This window comes from Bufo bufo, chromosome 3, assembly GCF_905171765.1.
Source record: "Bufo bufo chromosome 3, aBufBuf1.1, whole genome shotgun sequence".
Taxonomy (NCBI): Eukaryota; Metazoa; Chordata; class Amphibia; order Anura; family Bufonidae; genus Bufo; species Bufo bufo.
Window position 1 is genome coordinate 617,644,972 of NC_053391.1, and position 19,378 is coordinate 617,664,349.

The 19,378-nt window shown below is 44.1% G+C and overlaps 1 protein-coding gene across 2 annotated transcripts in view; it reads right to left on the reverse strand.

Annotated features, from left to right (window-relative positions):
- The window catches only part of COG6 (component of oligomeric golgi complex 6), a 137,336-nt gene that overhangs the window by 23,383 nt on the left and 94,575 nt on the right, over nt 1-19,378 (reverse strand). For both annotated transcript variants that reach the window (XM_040426086.1, XM_040426085.1), the window contains exons 12-13: nt 17,404-17,495; nt 10,237-10,354 (exon numbers count right to left, since the gene is read on the reverse strand). In XM_040426086.1, the coding sequence (XP_040282020.1) occupies nt 10,237-10,354; nt 17,404-17,495 (210 nt within the window). The remainder of the gene's footprint in view (nt 1-10,236; nt 10,355-17,403; nt 17,496-19,378) is intronic.

Below are 19,378 nucleotides of genomic sequence, written 5' to 3' on the forward strand. Positions count from 1 at the left end.
AAACCTCTGTCTTTGTTCTCCTTAGGGTTGGGCGATATCAAAAATATTCCCATGATAACGATCTTAAGAAACTTATTGCCATAACAATATATATCTTGCTAAATGCCCATTTAGAAGAAAATAACACTTGGGGCCACAAGGAGACGTTATACTGTATGGGGACTACAAAGAGACATTATACTGTATAGGGGCAACAAGGTGACATTATACTGTATGAGGCGGTGGGCCACCAGGAGACATTATACTGTATGGGGCGGTGGGCCACCAGGAAACATTATACTGTATGGGGCGGTGGGCCACCAGGAGACATTATACTGTATGGGGGCCACCAGGAGACATTATACTGTATGGGGCTACAGGGAGACATTATACTGTATGGGGGCCACAAGGAGACTGTATACTGTATGGGGCAGCCACAAGGAGACATTAAATTGTATGGGGGCCACAAGGAGACGCTATACTGTATGGGGCAGCCACAAAGAGACATTCAATTGTATGGGGCAGCCACAAGGAGACGCTATACTGTATAGGGCAGCCACAAGGAGACATTAAATTGTATGGGGGCCACAAGGAGACGCTATACTGTATGGGGCAGCCACAAGGAGACACTATACTGTATGGGGCAGCCACAAGGAGACACTATACTGTATGGGGCAGCCACAAGGAGACATTAAAGGGGTTCTGCACTTTGTTTTAACTGATAATCTATCCTCTGGATAGATCATCAGCTTCTGATCGGCGGGGGTCCGACACCCGGGACCCCCGCTGATCAGCTGTTTGAGAAGGCAGCGGCGCTCCAGTAGCGCCGCGACTTCTCACTGTTTACCGCTGGCCGAGTGACGTCACCACTAGTATCAACTAGCGTGGGCGGGGCTAAGCTCTGTTCACTTAAATGGAGTTTAGCACCGCCCACGTTAGTTGATACTAGTCGTGACGTCAGTGGGCCGGCGGTAAACAGTGAAAAGGCCGCGGCGCTACTGGAGCGCCGCTGCCTTCTCAAACAGCTGATCGGCGGGGGTCCCGGGTGTTGGACCCCCGCCGATCAGATGCTGATGATCTATCCAGAGGATAGATCATCAGTTAAAACAAAGTGCAGAACCCCTTTAATTTGTATGGGGGGCACAAGGAGACATTATGCTGTATGGGGCGGTGGGCAACAAGGAGACGTTATGCCGTATGGGGCGGTGGGCAACAAGGAGACGTTATGCCGCATGGGGCGGTGGGCAACAAGGAGACGTTATGCCGTATGGGGCGGTGGGCAACAAGGAGACGTTATGCCGTATGGGGCGGTGGGCAACAAGGAGACGTTATGCCGTATGGGGCGGTGGGCAACAAGGAGACGTTATGCCGTATGGGGCGGTGGGCAACAAGGAGACGTTATGCCGTATGGGGCGGTGGGCAACAAGGAGACGTTATGCCGTATGGGGCGGCCACAGGGAGGCGTTATGCCGTATGGGGCAGCCACAGGGAGGCGTTATGCCGTATGGGGCAGCCACAGGGAGGCGTTATGCCGTATGGGGCAGCCACAGGGAGGCGTTATGCCGTATGGGGCAGCCACAGGGAGGCGTTATGCCGTATGGGGCAGCCACAGGGAGGCGTTATGCCGTATGGGGCAGCCACAGGGAGGCGTTATGCCGTATGGGGCAGCCACAGGGAGGCGTTATGCCGTATGGGGCAGCCACAGGGAGGCGTTATGCCGTATGGGGCAGCCACAGGGAGGCGTTATGCCGTATGGGGCAGCCACAGGGAGGCGTTATGCCGTATGGGGCAGCCACAGGGAGGCGTTATGCCGTATGGGGCAGCCACAGGGAGGCGTTATGCCGTATGGGGCAGCCACAGGGAGGCGTTATGCCGTATGGGGCAGCCACAGGGAGGCGTTATGCCGTATGGGGCAGCCACAGGGAGGCGTTATGCCGTATGGGGCAGCCACAGGGAGGCGTTATGCCGTATGGGGCAGCCACAGGGAGGCGTTATGCCGTATGGGGCAGCCACAGGGAGGCGTTATGCCGTATGGGGCAGCCACAGGGAGGCGTTATGCCGTATGGGGCAGCCACAGGGAGGCGTTATGCCGTATGGGGCAGCCACAGGGAGGCGTTATGCCGTATGGGGCAGCCACAGGGAGGCGTTATGCCGTATGGGGCAGCCACAGGGAGGCGTTATGCCGTATGGGGCAGCCACAGGGAGGCGTTATGCCGTATGGGGCAGCCACAGGGAGGCGTTATGCCGTATGGGGCAGCCACAGGGAGGCGTTATGCCGTATGGGGCAGCCACAGGGAGGCGTTATGCCGTATGGAGGCCACGGGGAGGCGTTATGCCGTATGGAGGCCACGGGGAGGCGTTATGCCGTATGGAGGCCACAGGGAGGCGTTATGCCGTATGGAGGCCACAGGGAGGCGTTATGCCGTATGGAGGCCACAGGGAGGCGTTATACCGTATGGAGGCCACAGGGAGGCGTTATGCCGTATGGAGGCGTTATACCGTATGGAGGCCACAGGGAGGCGTTATACCGTATGGAGGCCACAGGGAGGCGTTATACTGCATGGGGCAGCTGTGGCCACGGAGACATTATACTGCATGCGGTTATGCTTGTAATTTGATGTACACTATTTTGGGGGCACCCAGGCTGGCACTGTGATGCTTGTGCTCTGGCTGCTTTGCAGGATATGACCAAATGTGTCCATGGAGCCCCCATTAACATGCAGCTTGTTTGTAAAAGTATATATAAAGTTTAATGTAAAAAAAAAAAAACTGCTCGCCCACTCCCTCCAGTGCACTTGCAGCTGCGTCAAGCCCTCCACACACTAGTAGTAATGCAGAAGGCAGAGGCCAGTGACCGCACAGCGCCCGCTCCCAGAGGAGCCGCCTGCACCAGCCCGTATCCGACACTGTTATATGCAGCAAGAAATGGACCCTGAGCACCACAAACCCACCGTGGCCTCCCTATACATAGCCAACCTGCACCTAGAGGTCTCAGAACTAGGAGGGTGCGGCCGCTGTGGGGACTGACATGTAAGCAGGCGGCAGGATGTGGACATGTTAGGGGCGGTCGGCACACAACCTCTGAGATTCCCAATGATCACGAGAATAAGAATCCTGTGTCCCTGTGTGAATGGAGCAGCAGGTCGAGCATGTTCACTGCCACTCCATACATTTCTATAGGGCTGATGAAGAAAAATTGAGAACAGCATTTGGCCATCTCCATGGAATGAATGGATTGACCTCAGGGGTAAGGTGTCCCCAAGTGGCACATCACTGCAGGGTCAACCACAGCGGCCAGTCACTGGCTGCAGCGGCAGACGTGACCCAGTCTATCCAGAAGTTTGCAGAATGGTGACTGGAAGACAGGGTGATTTTTAAAGTGGAAAACCACTTTAAAACTTGAAACCGAACTCAGCTTCAGTTCTGACTAGTACCTCAGAACTGAAGCAGAGTTAGTTTTCAAGTTTTAAAGTGGTTTTCCACTTTAAAAATCAACTACCGAAGTTATTCAACGAAGTCACGGGCAAGTTTGTGAATAAATAACTTCAGCTCATTGGAGCCCATCATTTCTAATAGTGTACGGAGATGGATCTCCATAAAGTATTATTCCGAAATTTTGAAAGAAGCGACTTCGGATGAAGCATCCAAAGCTCGCTTTGCTCAAAACTACATGGGTCTATTAAAAAAGCCTGCAACCTCTTTAAAGGGAACCTGTCATGTGGATATTTGATTATAATCTAACTAATTATATACAATCATTAACTACTAAAAAGTACCTTAGATGTATTCACTTACTGGTGTGACAGATGGTTACCTCATAATATACACACAAAGATGTTGCATGCTAATGAGCTGATTTGAGTCCAGCGTGATGTCATTGAGTCCAGCGTATATTTAATTCAGAGCTATAGCCACTCTCCTGCCCACCTGCTGCTGATTCATATGGAAAATAACTGTCAATCAGCAGCAGGTAGGCGGGGAGAGTCAGGAGCTCATGAATATTCATGACTCATCATTATCAGCTGGAGCTTTTCAATATAAGATGTTGGCAGATTGACTGGGTCAATTAAAGAAAGTGACCCAGCATTGTGCTAAGAGAATCGGTCACTTATTTATGTTGCCCTTAGTTAGGACACCATAAAACTGGTGACAGGTTCCCTTTAAATCATCAAATTTTTACCAATTGGGAATTTATTTGCCATCTTATGGTAAGACTATATACTCCCTCCTCCATAAATACTGGGGACATAAACAACAGGGCAATGCAGCAGGTATTCTAAGCAGGGCTATATTTGTAACCTGTTATTGAAATGCAGGTGCTTCACTCGCGATCATTTACAGCAGCCTTATATAGGCTACTTTCACATTAGCGTTATTTGCAGATCCGTCATGGATCTGCAAAAACGCCTCTGTTACCATAATGCAACAGCATGTATCCATCATGAACGGAACCGGTTGTATTATGTCTTCTATAGCCATGACGGATCCGGATTGAAAGTCAACGGGGGACGGATCCATTTTCTATTGTGTCAGAGAAAGCGTATCCGTCCCTATTGACTTACATTGTGTGTCAGGACGGATCCGTTTGGCTCCGCACCACATCTGCTTGCAGCGTTATTCTGTCCGCAATGGGAGCGTCAACAAACGGAACAGAATGCATATTGGTGCACTCCGTTTTGTTTCGTTTTGTCCCCATTGACAATGAATGGGGACAAAACTGAAGCGTTTTCTTCCGCTATTGAGATCTTATGACGGATCTCAGTAGCGGAAATGAAAACGCTAATGTGAAAGTAGCCGAAGCAGAAAAGTAACACAGAAAACTAGAAGCTTTACCAAGCATGAGCATCGTGCAACCTCAAGATGAAAACATCATCATACTGCAGGTTTAAATTAAAGTAAAAATACCCCTGAACACGGCAAAGCCGTGACCAGGAACAGGTTGTTCAAAGCACAATCAATACCAATAATAATCTGGCGAGTAGCTCACTTTGTGTCATGTACGACCACCACAAGATATACCTCAGCAACTGACTGAACTAGAACACACAAACAGCAGGTGTTTTTGTTTTGTTTTTCCTTACATAGCAGTAAAATAAGCTACATATAAATGAAAAGATTAATAATTAATGAAACTTTGAATTTGATTATATGAAGGGGTTTGCTATCACACATCTCCCACAAGCACAAATAACTATAAAACCAGCTGAATACAACCTAAACACAACTTGAGAGAAGAGAACAAAAAATTACACCTATGGATTATATTTTATGTCCTTATTCTAGCCACATTGAATATATGAATACTGTTGGGATCTTCTTTGGGGTCTTCCAAACTAGTGCAGCATTATTAAAGGGAGTCTATCAGCAGTTTTGACCATGCTAAACTGCTGACAGCGCTAGATAGGGGCTGAGGAGAACAGGACAAACATACCTTTTCTGGAGATTGTGTGCAGTGTGAACATTAAGTTTTATTCTGCCAGGTTGTGCTCCAGGGCTGAGCTTCCCTGTGAAGTGCTCTCTGATTCAGAGTCCCTCACCTCTGCTCGGAGTGATAGCTGAAGCGTCCACTCATGAGACCACTACAGCTGAGGAGAGAGGCTGTGGTACAGCTCAAGGCCTCATGCACATGGCCGTCGTTTCGGTCCGCATTTTTGGTGGATCGGATTCAGATCTATTCATTTCAATGGGGCCGCACATGGCCGGGATACAGACTGCAAAACACACACAGGTGTGTGCATGGGGCCAAACACAAACAGCATTTCACAGTGAAGCTCTACCTCCTGGGCACCTGTAGGAAAAGTTCCTGGCAGAAAAAAACTTCATATTCACACTCATCAGAATTGCCATGTAAATGAAGCTTCCACAAATTGACATTGATTAGAAAGTAACAGTTCATGCCCAATCAATGCCCTGTGTACTGGCAATATTAACCCCTTAGTGACCAGACTGTTTTGGGCCTTACTGACCAAGCATTTTTCTTCCTTTTTGCATCGTTGCGTTCCAAGAGCTATAACTTTTTTATTTTTCCGTCTATATAGCTTTATGAGGGCATGTTTTTTGCAAAACAAGTTGTTTTTAATGGCGCCATTTTGGGGTACACAAAACTTTCAGATTAACTTTTATTAACTCTTTCAGGAGGGAGATGGGAAAAACAGCAATACTGCCACTGAGTTTTTACGTTATAAATTTTACAGCGTTTATTTTTCGGTATAAATAACATAATATCTTTATTCACTGGGTCAGTATGATTACAGTGATACCAAATACATGTAGTTTTTTTTACATTTTGCAACTTTTTTGCAATAAAACCCCTTTTTATTAAAAGAAAAAAAATGTTTTTGCATTGCCGCTTCTCAAAACCCATAACTTTTTTCTTTTTCTTTCTATAGAGTTGTGTGAGGGCTTGATTTTTGCGGGACGACTTGTGTTTTTCATTGGTATCATTTTGGAGTAAATGGCGCTTTTTTTATATTTTTTATTTATTTCTGTTTATTTATCAAGACAGATTATACAAAATATAAGCCATTGACATTTCACAAAATGTATAACCGGATATAACGTAACATTTGTGGCATGTCAGTACAAATGATGTCAAAACCTAATAAAACATCTTGATACATTTTTATTTTATCCCCCCCATTATCCCCAAACTCCCTTATCCCAAGGTGATTCTGACAACCCGTATTATTATGATTCAAGGAACGTGCTGTGAAGATGTGCAAATAAGGTTCCGAAAATAATTCTCTGAATGGCAGGGCCTCATAAGCAGATACTGATGATGGCAGACCCCTGCGGACCTTTAACCCTTGCTGCCACAGTAACCAAATCAGCAGCCCATGGCAACCCAACTGGGTGCCCCTTTCCCCCTCTGTAATGGTATATAACCAGTAATGATCCCACATCACGATAGCTGCTATGTCTGAATTTCAACCCCTTCAGGGCCCTGCCATTTTTCAGCTTAAGGACCAGGCCGTTTTTTGGGAAATTTGACATGTGTCAATTTATGTGGTAATAACTTTGGAACGCTTTTACTTACTCAAGCCATTCTGAGAATGTTTTCTTGTGACACATTGTACTTCATGATAGTGGTAAATTTCAGTCAATATTTTTCATTTTTATAAAAAATAAAAAATAAAAATTTAACAAAAGGCTTAGAAGTTTAGAAGCAAATCTTGAAATTTTTCACAAAAAATTTCCAAAACCCACTTTTTAAGGACCAGTTCAGGTCTGAAGCCACTTTGTGAGGCTTACATAATAGAAACCACCCAAAAATGACCCCATTTAACAAACTACACCCCTCAAGGTATTCAAAACCGATTTTACTAACTTTGTTAACCCTTTAGGTGTTACACAAGAATTAAAGGAAAATGTAGATGAAATTTCTGAATTTCACTTTTTTGGCAGATTTTCCATTTTAATCAATTTTTTACAGTAACAAAGCAAGGGTTAAAAGCCAAACAGAACTTAATATTTATTACCCTGATTCTGTAGTTTACAGAAACACCCCATATGTTATCGTAAACTGCTGTATGGGCACACGGCAGGGCACAGAAGGAAAGGAGCGCCATGTGGTTTTTGGAGGGCACATTTCACCGGAATGTCATGTCACATTTGAAGCCCACCTGATACACCCCTAGAGTAGAAACTCCCCAAAAAATGACCCCATTTTGGAAACTATGGGATAAGGTGGCAGTTTTGTTGGTACTATTTTAGGGTACATATGATTTCTGGTTGCTCTATATTACACTTTTCGTGAGGCAAGGTAACAAAAAAATAGCTGTTTTGGCAGTTTTTATATTTTGTTATTTACAACGTTCATCTGACAGGTTAGATCATGTGCTATTTTTATAGAGCAGGTTGTTACGGACGCGGCGATACATAATGTCTACTTTAAAAAAATAAAATTCACATTTAATACAATAAAAGCATTTTTGAAACAAAAAAATAAAATAAAAATGTTTTAGTGTCTCCATAGTCTGAGAGCCATAGTTTTTTTTTATTTTTTGGGCGATTGTCTTAGATAGGGGCTCATTTTTTGCGGAATAAGGCGACTGTTAAATTGATACTATTTTGGGGGGCATACGCCATTTTGATCGCTTGGTGCTGCACTTTAAGTGTTCATCTGAGGGGTTAGGGCATGTGATATTTTGATAGAGCTGGTCGTTACGAACGCAGCAATACCAAATATGGCTGTTTTTTTTATTTTTTTTATTTACATTTTTATGTTTTATTTTGGAAAAAGGGGCATTTTTTTTTTTACTTGAAACTATTTTTTTATTTTTGTCCCACTCTGGGATTTCAACTTCTGGGGTCTGATCCCCTCTGCAATGCATTACAATACATAATGTATTGTAATGCATTGCATGTCAGCTTTTATGCTGACAGCCTGCCTATTAGACCCAGCCTAAGGGCTGGATCTCACAGGCTTTCGTAGAAGGCAAGCCCCGATGCCTATGGAAGGCATCGGGCTGCCTTCTCTGTCATCACGTCCCCGTCACTGCAGAGCGGGGACCCGATGGGGAAGCGGGGGGCACCCGTAGCCTCCGCAAACCCCGTGCATGCTGCGGTCAGCTTTGACCGCGGCATACAAGGGGTTAATACGACGGCATCAGTGTTTTTACTGATGCCAGCGTATGCAGCAGGGGTCCGGCTGTCAGTGACTGCCGGACCCCTGCCGATGATCGGGCGGGCGTAGCACCTGTACACGCCCGTTCAGCCCACCGTACATGTCCTTAAGGGGTTAAACTTGGGGCTCATCCATCCTTAAAAGGCTGGTCTCACTTCAGCAAATGGCATTTATCATGTAGGGAAAGTTAATATAGGCACTTCCTCATGTATTTTGATTATACATAGTGCCTCCTTTGCTGGCTGGATTCAATTCTTCATCACGTTATACACTGCTCGTATCCATGGTTACGATCACCCTGCAATCCAGCAGCGGTGGCCGTGCTTGCACACTATAGGAAAAAGCACCAGCCTATGTGCGCTCCCACGGTCCCGGCCACCAGAGAGGCCAGCGCTTTTTCTTATAGTGTGCAAAAGGGTTGTTGTAATCGAACCAAAATTTTGATTCGATTTTGATACCATAAAAAAGGATTGCGATACTCGATACCATGTGAAAAAAAATTAAACACCAAAAAAAACGCGTGCATTCCGCATTTTTAAAAATTGCGAATCACTCCGTTTTAATTAATTCATTATTTTTTTCTTTTCTGGCGTTCACCGCATAGGAGATTTTTTTTTATATTTTGATAGTTTGGACTTTTCGGACATGGAAATATGTAATATGTTTATTTATTTATTGTTTATATATTTTAGTGTTGAATCTTTTTATTATATAGAAAAAACAAATCAATCAAACAAAGCAACTATGATGTTTATATATTTTAGATGTAAAATTGGGAAAGGGGGTGATTTATACTTCTCTTTAGCCCCTCTCTCTTCTTATTGGCAGGGGAGGGAGAGAGTGACTCCTGCTGCTGAGGAGAACACGGTGCGCGCCAAACGCAGCGCGCTCACGTTCTCTGATACTAGACTGTGCAGTAGCGCAGCCTAATATGGATAAATTTCAAATCCCGGTGTGGACAAAAGTATCGATTGGATATCGATATTTCGATACCGACAACAGCCCTAGTGTGCAAGCACGACCACCGCTGATGGATTTCAGGATGGTCTGTAACCATGGAAGCAAGCAGTGTTTAATGTGATGAAAAAATGAATAATATTGGCAGCAAAGGAGGCAATATGGACAATCACAATACATTAGTAAGTGCCTTGTATTAACTTTTTCTACATGATAAATGCCATTTGCTGAAGTGAGACGACCCCTTTAAGATTTGGTAAATTGAGGAGTCAGGATAATGGAGAAGAAAAATTTAAAGTGATATTCCATGAAGATGCCGATTGCTTTAGCACATGTTCAAGCATGCAAAAAAAGGTTTGCATAGATTTGATTAAAGATTACGTTTATGGGAATATGTCGCTTCGAAACAATTTTGCCTGGCCATAATACGGTTATGTTTTTTTTATTTTTATTGCATTTGTGTTACCTCCACCACTTCTAGTATGGGCTACCAAAGAGAGGAACATTGCAGAAAACTCCACCATTTTAACCCAGATTTTAATGGAGATAACCAGAGGCAGCCAGGTGGTTTACAGCCGGGTAACACGTCTCTATTCCAGATTTATTTTTCCAATCATTACCAGAATTGAGGGGGGGGGGACTGCATTTACTGGTGTGGGGTCTCAGCTACTTACCTTGTCCAAGAGTTTACTTGCATGTAAAGTCAGACTGTTGAAGAATATCTTTTTACTTAGCAAGTGCATTTCTTCGATAGTTGTCAGCAGTGCCGATCCACTCGTGCCAACGATAGCACTAAAAGGAAATTGCAGTTTATAGTAAATTAAATAACCAACAATTCTAATGTAATGCTGTGAATGCTGAATCGGAGCAATTGACTTTTGTGAGAATACATGTGAATTACCATTTCAGAACTGCTCCACTCTGGATTTGATCAGTCAGATAAATGAACATTAGCCTCCATGCAGAATAAATGTGATAGCAAGCTACGGTAGGAGTCAGAAGTAATAAGTTCAGCCAGGGTGCAATGCACTACAAGGAAGTGGTGTCTAGAGAATTGCACTATTGTACTGATAATTTGGTTTGTGAGGGAGCATGGCGCATGGAGAGGAGAAAGCTGATGGCACTGCCGCCTGTTACCCTGAACTCATTAACACGTGTGTTCTGCTCCCCTGATAAGTGGCTGCTGGACACCTCTAAGGCTACTTTTTACACTCGCGTTTTGGGCGGATCCATCACGGATCTTCAAAAACGGATCCGTTACAATAATACAACCGCATGCATCCGTTCAGAACGGATCCGTTTGTATTACCTGTAACATAGCCAAGACGGAGCAGTCATGAACTCCACTGAAAGTCAAAGGGAGACGGATCCGTTTTCTATTGTGCCAGATACGTCCCCATTGGCTTACATTGTGTGCCAGGATGGATCCGTTTGGCTCAGTTTCGTCAAGCGGACAGCAAAATTTGGTTTTGGTGTCCGCCTCCAAAGCGGAATGGTGACTGAACGGAGGCAAACTGATGCATTCTGAGCGGATTACAGGGAGTGCAGAATTATTAGGCAAGTTGTATTTTTGAGGATTAATTTTATTATTGAACAACAACCATGTTCTCAATGAACCCAAAAAACTCATTAATATCAAAGCTGAATATTTTTGGAAGTAGTTTTTAGTTTGTTTTTAGTTTTAGCTATTTTAGGGGGATATCTGTGTGTGCAGGTGACTATTACTGTGCATAATTATTAGGCAACTAAACAAAAAACAAATATATACCCATTTCAATTATTTATTTTTACCAGTGAAACCAATATAACATCTCAACATTCACAAATATACATTTCTGACATTCAAAAACAAAACAAAAACAAATCAGTGACCAATATAGCCACCTTTCTTTGCAAGGACACTCAAAAGCCTGCCATCCATGGATTCTGTCAGTGTGTTGATCTGTTCACCATCAACATTGCGTGCAGCAGCAACCACAGCCTCCCAGACACTGTTCAGAGAGGTGTACTGTTTTCCCTCCTTGTAAATCTCACATTTGATGATGGACCACAGGTTCTCAATGGGGTTCAGATCAGGTGAACAAGGAGGCCATGTCATTAGATTTTCTTCTTTTATACCCTTTCTTGCCAGCCACGCTGTGGAGTACTTGGACGCGTGTAATGGAGCATTGTCCTGCATTAAAATCATGTTTTTCTTGAAGGATTCAGACTTCTTCCTGTACCACTGCTTGAAGAAGGTGTCTTCCAGAAACTGGCAGTAGGACTGGGAGTTGAGCTTGACTCCATCCTCAACCCGAAAAGGCCCCACAAGCTCATCTTTGATGATACCAGCCCAAACCAGTACTCCACCTCCACCTTGCTGGCGTCTGAGTCGGACTGGAGCTCTCTGCCCTTTACCAATCCAGCCACGGGCCCATCCATCTGGCCCATCAAGACTTACTCTCATTTCATCAGTCCATAAAACCTTAGAAAAATCAGTCTTGAGATATTTCTTGGCCCAGTCTTGACGTTTCAGCTTGTGTGTCTTGTTCAGTGGTGGTCGTCTTTCAGCCTTTCTTACCTTGGCCATGTCTCTGAGTATTGCACACCTTGTGCTTTTGGGCACTCCAGTGATGTTGCAGCTCTGAAATATGGCCAAACTGGTGGCAAGTGGCATCTTGGCAGCTGTACGCTTGACTTTTCTCAGATCATGGGCAGTTATTTTGCGCCTTGGTTTTTCCACACGCTTCTTGCGACCCTTTTGACTATTTTGAATGAAACGCTTGATTGTTCGATGATCACGCTTCAGAAGCTTTGCAATTTTAAGAGTGCTGCATCCCTCTGCAAGATATCTCACTATTTTTGACTTTTCTGAGCCTGTCAAGTCCTTCTTTTGACCCATTTTGCCAAAGGAAAGGAAGTTGCCTAATAATTATGCACACCTAATATAGGGTGTTGATGTCATTAGACCACACCCCTTCTCATTACAGAGATGCACATCACCTAATATGCTTAATTGGTAGTAGGCTTTCGAGCCTATACAGCTTGGAGTAAGACAACATGCATAAAGTGGATGATGTGGTCAAAATACTCATTTGCCTAATAATTCTGTACAGGGTGTATTTTCCATTCAGAATGCATTAGGGCAAAACTGATCCGTTTTGGACCGCGTGTGAGAGCCCTGAACGGATCTCACAAACGGAAAGTCAAAACGCCAGTGTGAAAGTAGCCTAAGGGGAAAGGATGGCACAGGAAAAGTGCACAGTACGTATCCTCAAAGTGTCATATCATGGGACACCGGTACTTCAAAGGGGTCGTCTCACTACAGCAAATAGCATTTATTATATAGAGGAAGTTAATACAAGCCATCTACTAATGTCATGGGATGCCTTCATATGCTGCAGGTTTTGTAGCAGACATTTTTGCAAATGAAAGTCCGTTCCATTCATCTGACTGGCACCAGGCTTTGGGCACAGGCCCCTTATAAAATCTTGGCCTCATCACTGCAGTTTCACCTGGTCGTAAGATGCCGTATCTTGTAAGACACATCTCAATGCATTCATCCCTAATATATTGTGTGTAACAGCGTGTGGCTGGTTATCCTCCCACTTTAACAGCATCATAGTACAATTAAATCCACTCATTCTTACTCGGGCTACTTCCACACTAGCGTTTTTGATGGGTCCGGCAGGGCTCAGCAAAAACGCTTCCGTTTGCGATAATACAACCGTCTGCATCCGTTATGAACGGATCTGGTTGTATTAGGTTTAAAATAGCAATGACGGATTCGGCATTAAAAACATTGCAAGTCAATGGGTGCCGGATCAGTTTTCTTTAGCTTGTGTGGTTTGCTCTCCGGTCTGGGAACGCAACCAAACGGAACGGGATGCATTTTGGAGCACTCTGTTCTGTTCAATTACGTTTTGTCCCCATTGACAATGAAAGGGGACAAAACAGAAGCGTTTTACTCCGGTATTGAGACCCTATGACGGATCTCAATACCGGAAAAGTTATACGCAAGTGTGAAAGTAGCCTCAGTCTGTTTCTGTCTGTCATGGCATTTGGTTTGGTTATAACTATAGTTCTCACTATGTTACCATTTTACATCAAAAGTTATGCATCAAAAACCGGCATGTCTGTTTTAAATTTTCCACTGTTCCATTACACAACGTAAACGGGGTGTTACACATACCTCAATATGTCTGCATGATCCAACACTACATACAGCAAATAACAGCTAGCTATTGCTTCAGTATGTGACTACGAAAAGCAACTGGACCACAAAGTCAACTCCTCCTTTCCAAAGGATAAAGCTAGGGCTACACGGCGACATGTCGCAATGTAGTTGTACCCCTTTTGTCGCATGACCATTATGTCGCTGTGTAGCGCTAGCGTTATCCTGTAGAAAGGACAAGTTGATTTTGTGGCAGAGTCTATGGTGTTGAACTGCGACGCGACAGTCACACAAAAATCCTACTTGGATGGATTTCTTGTGACTGTCGCGTTTCAGTCACAGCCTGTCGCAGGGCAACACCATAGACCATCATCACAATAAATGTCACGCGACCTTGGTGCGACATAAAGGTCACCCTGTAGCCCTAGCCTTAGGGATAAGCATCTGATCCGCCGGGTTCTGACTGTCGAATCCCCCACAAGAATAGCAGTGACCTAGAGAATTAATGGAGTGGCAGCGCACATGTCAAGCCACTGAGGAAGAAGCAGGAGGCTTCGAAACGCGTCTGGCCCAGTTCTGTGTCACATACCATGAAGATCCTTTTGTCCGGACTTATCATAGAGGCATGTACAGCGATGTGCAGCTGCGACATTGATTACTATTCATCCTCCGCGCACGGAGTACAAGCTATGAGATTTACAGCACCTGACTGACTTCCGCGATCACGTGACCTACCAAGATAGCGCGCGGAGAGCAAGGGACGCTCGCACACAGTACAGCCCGCCGGCGGCTACCCCATGAGCCACACCACGGTTGATGTGCGGTAAGAACCTCAGCGAGGCGTTCAAGTTTCGCATTGGAGTATACTCCTATGTTATAAAGTTTTGACTTCCCGGGACAGCTATTACCTGTATGCGCAGTGGAATCCATTCTGCCGCACTGACATTTGTTATATTATTACAGAAAAGGATTACTACCAACGTTTACTACTGGTCTATATGGTTGCTAACCGCTCTGACAAACGTGATCTAGAAATATGTAAATGTGTATTACTCCATTAATGAGTATTATTACTCCAGATTATCACTAACCGCCTCAACTAACGCTGTGCAGACTGCGTATCCGTTCCTCATTGTGAAGCACGGCTTATCCGGGATACTTGCCACTAACCCTTTATATGAGGAGTGAATATACTTAGCCGCATTGATACTGTGTATTCGACCACAGAGAGGATCTGTACTGGGCATCATCTACATTCAGCATCTGAATCAACTGTTTGGAACAATGGTCTTCAGTGTGTACTCCGTATTAAATCGCAGCTCGACTAATAAGCTCACGGTTGTCCGATATTTGCAGACCTTTTTTCTAGCTGAATATACATGTACTAATCTATTGATATATTATCACGATCTGGGCATTTTTTAGGAAAAAGGGGGGATTTCGTTATCCACGTTTTTACTCTATTTGCTTTTAGTTTTGTTTTAGAATATATGTATCAGACACACACTTTTATCTATTAAAGTATTTCTATCTAATGAAATATATTTGATTCCCCGTGGATTTTGTTCCTGCAATATCAGAAGGGGGTGTGCCTGCCCTATCTATATAAATTTTTCTGGCTTTTCTGCTGGACTGAGGGTGGTCCAGGGGGCGGAGAACCCCCCGGTATACATTTCTCTCTAGTGTGAGCCCTTTCAATTATACGGTTTCTACTTAGCACACATGTTAAGTCTGCTAGTCTATTCACTTTGGGGAAGGAGATCGTTCTTGTTGATAGGGAATGAGCTGAATCGGTGGCACAACTCCTTTAAGTATAATTTTTAAGGCCTCGTGCACACTGGAGAGTTACAAAAAACGAAGTACGTATAATTTATGGGTGAACATTCATTCAAAGCTAGTTTTTCTCTTTAAAGGGGTTCTGCACTTTCTTTAAACTGATGATCTATCTTCTGGATAGATCAGCAGCATCTGATCAGTGGGGGTCCGACACCCGGGACCCCCGCCGATCAGATGTTTAAGAGGGCAGCGGCGCACCAGCAGTGCCGCGGCCTTCTCGCTGTTTACCGCAGGCCCAGTGACGTCACGACTTGTATCACTGGCCTGGGAGGGCTAAGCTCTGGTCACTTGAATAGAGATTAGCCCCGCCCAGGCCAGTTGATACTAGTCGTGACGTCACTGGGCCTGCGGTATACAGCGAGAAAGAAAACAAAAGATATTTAGTGTGGTCTTCCAGGCGGCACAATCAGCAGCAGTCCCAAACAACAGGAGTAGGAAGGCCCCAGAAGAAGCGGACAGCGAAACCCGGGTTGGGCAAATAGATTTTATATGTGATGTGAACAAGTGTCGATCTTGTAAGTAAAATAAAAATGTAGTGTTTCAATAAGCCGTGGGTATTGCACTATGTCGTGTTCCTTTTAAAGGATAAAAGAGCTGTGATTGCTGGTGGATATTGAGACCGAGGAGCTGGAATTGTTTTGAATTGAGATAAAATCGTCTTGTGGAAGTGTTGCTGTGTGTGAACTGTTCCTTACTGATGAAGTTCAAGCGCGGACCCTGAATTGCAGTTTATTTTGGTAAACAGTGAGAAGGCCGCTGATCGGCGGGGGTCCCGGGTGTCGGACCCCCGCCGATCAGATGCTGATGATCTATCCAGAGGATAGATCATCCGTTTAAACAAACTGCAGAACCCCATTAAGCTTATTCATTATCTTCCTATATACTACCCCCATTCAGGCCATATCTCTGACGACATCAGCAGCCCTGGACAACACAGTTCTAATGGTGACGCTCTGGGGTCTTTTGAACATTAGTAGATGAAAATTAGGGAAGTACAAAGCATCGTTCCCATATATTAGGCAACTAGCCTATGATATACAGTGGGAGCATCACCGGGTAAGAACATCATCACTAGGGAGGGTTTGTGTAGGTTTCTAGGGTTCATGTACAAGAATCTGCTATGATGTTAAGATCTTGGGGGTCATTAGCAGCCATCATGGATTTCATGTCTTTGTCCATTAAAGAATGAAGGAAAATAAAGACTTTCCCAGGATCACGGAGGGGAGAACCCCACCCCCTAACTGGACAACAGAGGTAGCAGTTATTTACTCCCTCCTAATTCTACTCCCATCATCCTCCTCCAAGCCCTGACTGTAAGGGAGGAGAACCACCATTGAGTGGCTTCTTTGGGTGACATGATGGGCCCATTACCCAGATGTTACCAGCCCATAGTACAGTAACTGCTACCCCTGATGCCCAGCCAGACTGCCAGTCCCTACACTGCTGATGTCTTCATAGTGCTGGCACAAGGAGGATCTAGAGCTGCTGGACAATACTCTGTCATAAGAACCAACAAGAAGCACCTTGTTTCTTTCTTACCAGTCACCCCATTGTCCTGACTCTATGCAGCATTTTACTATTTTAAAAGGTTTATAGTGATATATGGTTTAACTGCCTCGCTCCCCCACCCCCCCAACTGCCACAGATATACATCTCAAGAAAAAAAGACAGCCCCAAAAGCAGGACATGTAACTGTAAAGTGCAAGATATTTATCTGTGAAAGAGTATGCAGAAAAAAAATGAAATAAACTTCAGTAAAAAATAAATAAAATAAAAATAAAATAAGACAATTGAAAACTAGATTACGTGTAATGCAGTATTCTCTGGTGCTTGCTATCCCAGAAGTACTTACCTTATTGTGTGGTGGTAGAACTTCAGTAGATTAGAGATTTTGTACAATAGTACGGCACCAGGCTCGGCAATGATAACTTGCTCAATACGGACCTAAAATAAACATCACATAAACACCAGGTTAACATTTACGACTTCATACTGTCTACTTACTCAGCACCTAATAAATATCCCAGCTGGGATCTAGACATTATACCGCAATACAACCGGCCGTACAACTGGTCAAGTGACAACACACAGCACAGACTAATGGAAAACTGCAGCACGGAATGAGAATGACATGTTCAGTCACTTTGTCAGTTTGTGTGTAATGAGGTTTTTTGGAGGAGTTTGTTTTGAGGCAGATTTTCAGGCAAAGTCAGAAGTGGACTCGAAGTGAAAATATACAGTAAAAGGAAGGATTTATACTCTTTCCTGTTGGATCCACTTTTGGCTTTGGCTGAAAAACTTGCAGAAAAATCTGCCTCAAAATCCCCTCCAAAAAACTCCTCCTCCACTAAAAACACACTTCCACCATAAAGGGAGCCTATTAGCAGTTCGGACATATATTTTGCAGACCTTTTATCATCCGAAGCAGAGTGAATATGAACATTTAGGGCTCATGCACACGACCGTATGTAATTTTGTTATCTGCAAAACACGGATCCGCAAAAAAAAAAAATGGATGACGTCCGTGTGCATTCCATATGTTGCGGAATGGAGCAGCTGGCCCCTAATAGAACAGTACTATCCTTGTCCATTATGCGGACAATAATAGGACATGCGGAAATGGAATGCACATGGAGTAACTTCAGTTTTTTTTTTGCGTACCCATTGAAATAAATGGTTCCGCATTCGGAAAAAAAAAAACACGGAAAGGACACAGAAAGAAAATACGTTTGTGTGCACGAAGGGCTTCTCTGTGAAGTGCTCTCTGCACTGAGTGGATTAATATCCCCTCTCCTTTAATCTGAGTGACAGCTGTTGTGGTCTCCTGACTGGATACTATAGATGGAGCAGAGGAGAGGGGATACGAACCAGGTCAATGCAGAGAGCACTTCACATTGAAGCGCCACCTCCAGGGCATTTATAGGAGCAGAATCTGGCAGAATAAAAGTTCATATTTACACTACTCCTGATAATAAAAGCTCCACAATAGGCATGTTTGTTCTGCTCTTGCCGGCCCTTATGTATTGCTGCAGTTATGTATGGTCAAAACAGCTAATAAATTATCTTTAAATTGAGAATTAAAAACTGTTTGGGTAGCACTCAGATATCTGATAATTGTATGGCTGCACAATATAATAATTTTTATTTATTTATTTACATATATGAACACAATTATATTATAAAAATGGTTGATCAACTATAAAATGAGCAAGAAACATCAATATAAATTGGATATACACAAAATGAAAATAAAAGTAAAATTAATAAAAATAGTAGTCCAAAAAATCCAGTAGCTTATGTGGTATAATTTGATATCTATCCACATATAGTTCTTGTCAAATTTGATCTTTATGGTATATTGTAGTGCTGGATTATTACCACAGTTTCAGAGCAGCACAGTATCAGTTGTGTTTCTATTACTAGTGATCACTATAGTCTCGGGATAGTATGCTGCTAATCCTCTGGTGACTGTAGCAGAGCAATCAAAGCTGCATCGGGCTCATAAGGTGCCATATAGTTAGTTCAGTTTAGTACTCACCTGTTCAAACCCCCAGTGTTTTGCGTTTCCAGCTTTATTGCTACGTTCCAACAGTCTATGTTTCCAGATCTGGAGCAACAACATCACCAACTACGCCATGTAATTGCTGCAGCCAATCACTAGCCTCACTGGCCATGTGAGTTAGATGGCTCCATCAACATAGTGGTGGGAACAGCTCTGTAGTGATGACATACTTGACTACCTCAAGTGACCAGAGGCCATCGATTGGCTGCAGTGACCACTTGGAGTAGTCTGACGCATCTTCCCTGCAGTGCCAGAAACAAATACT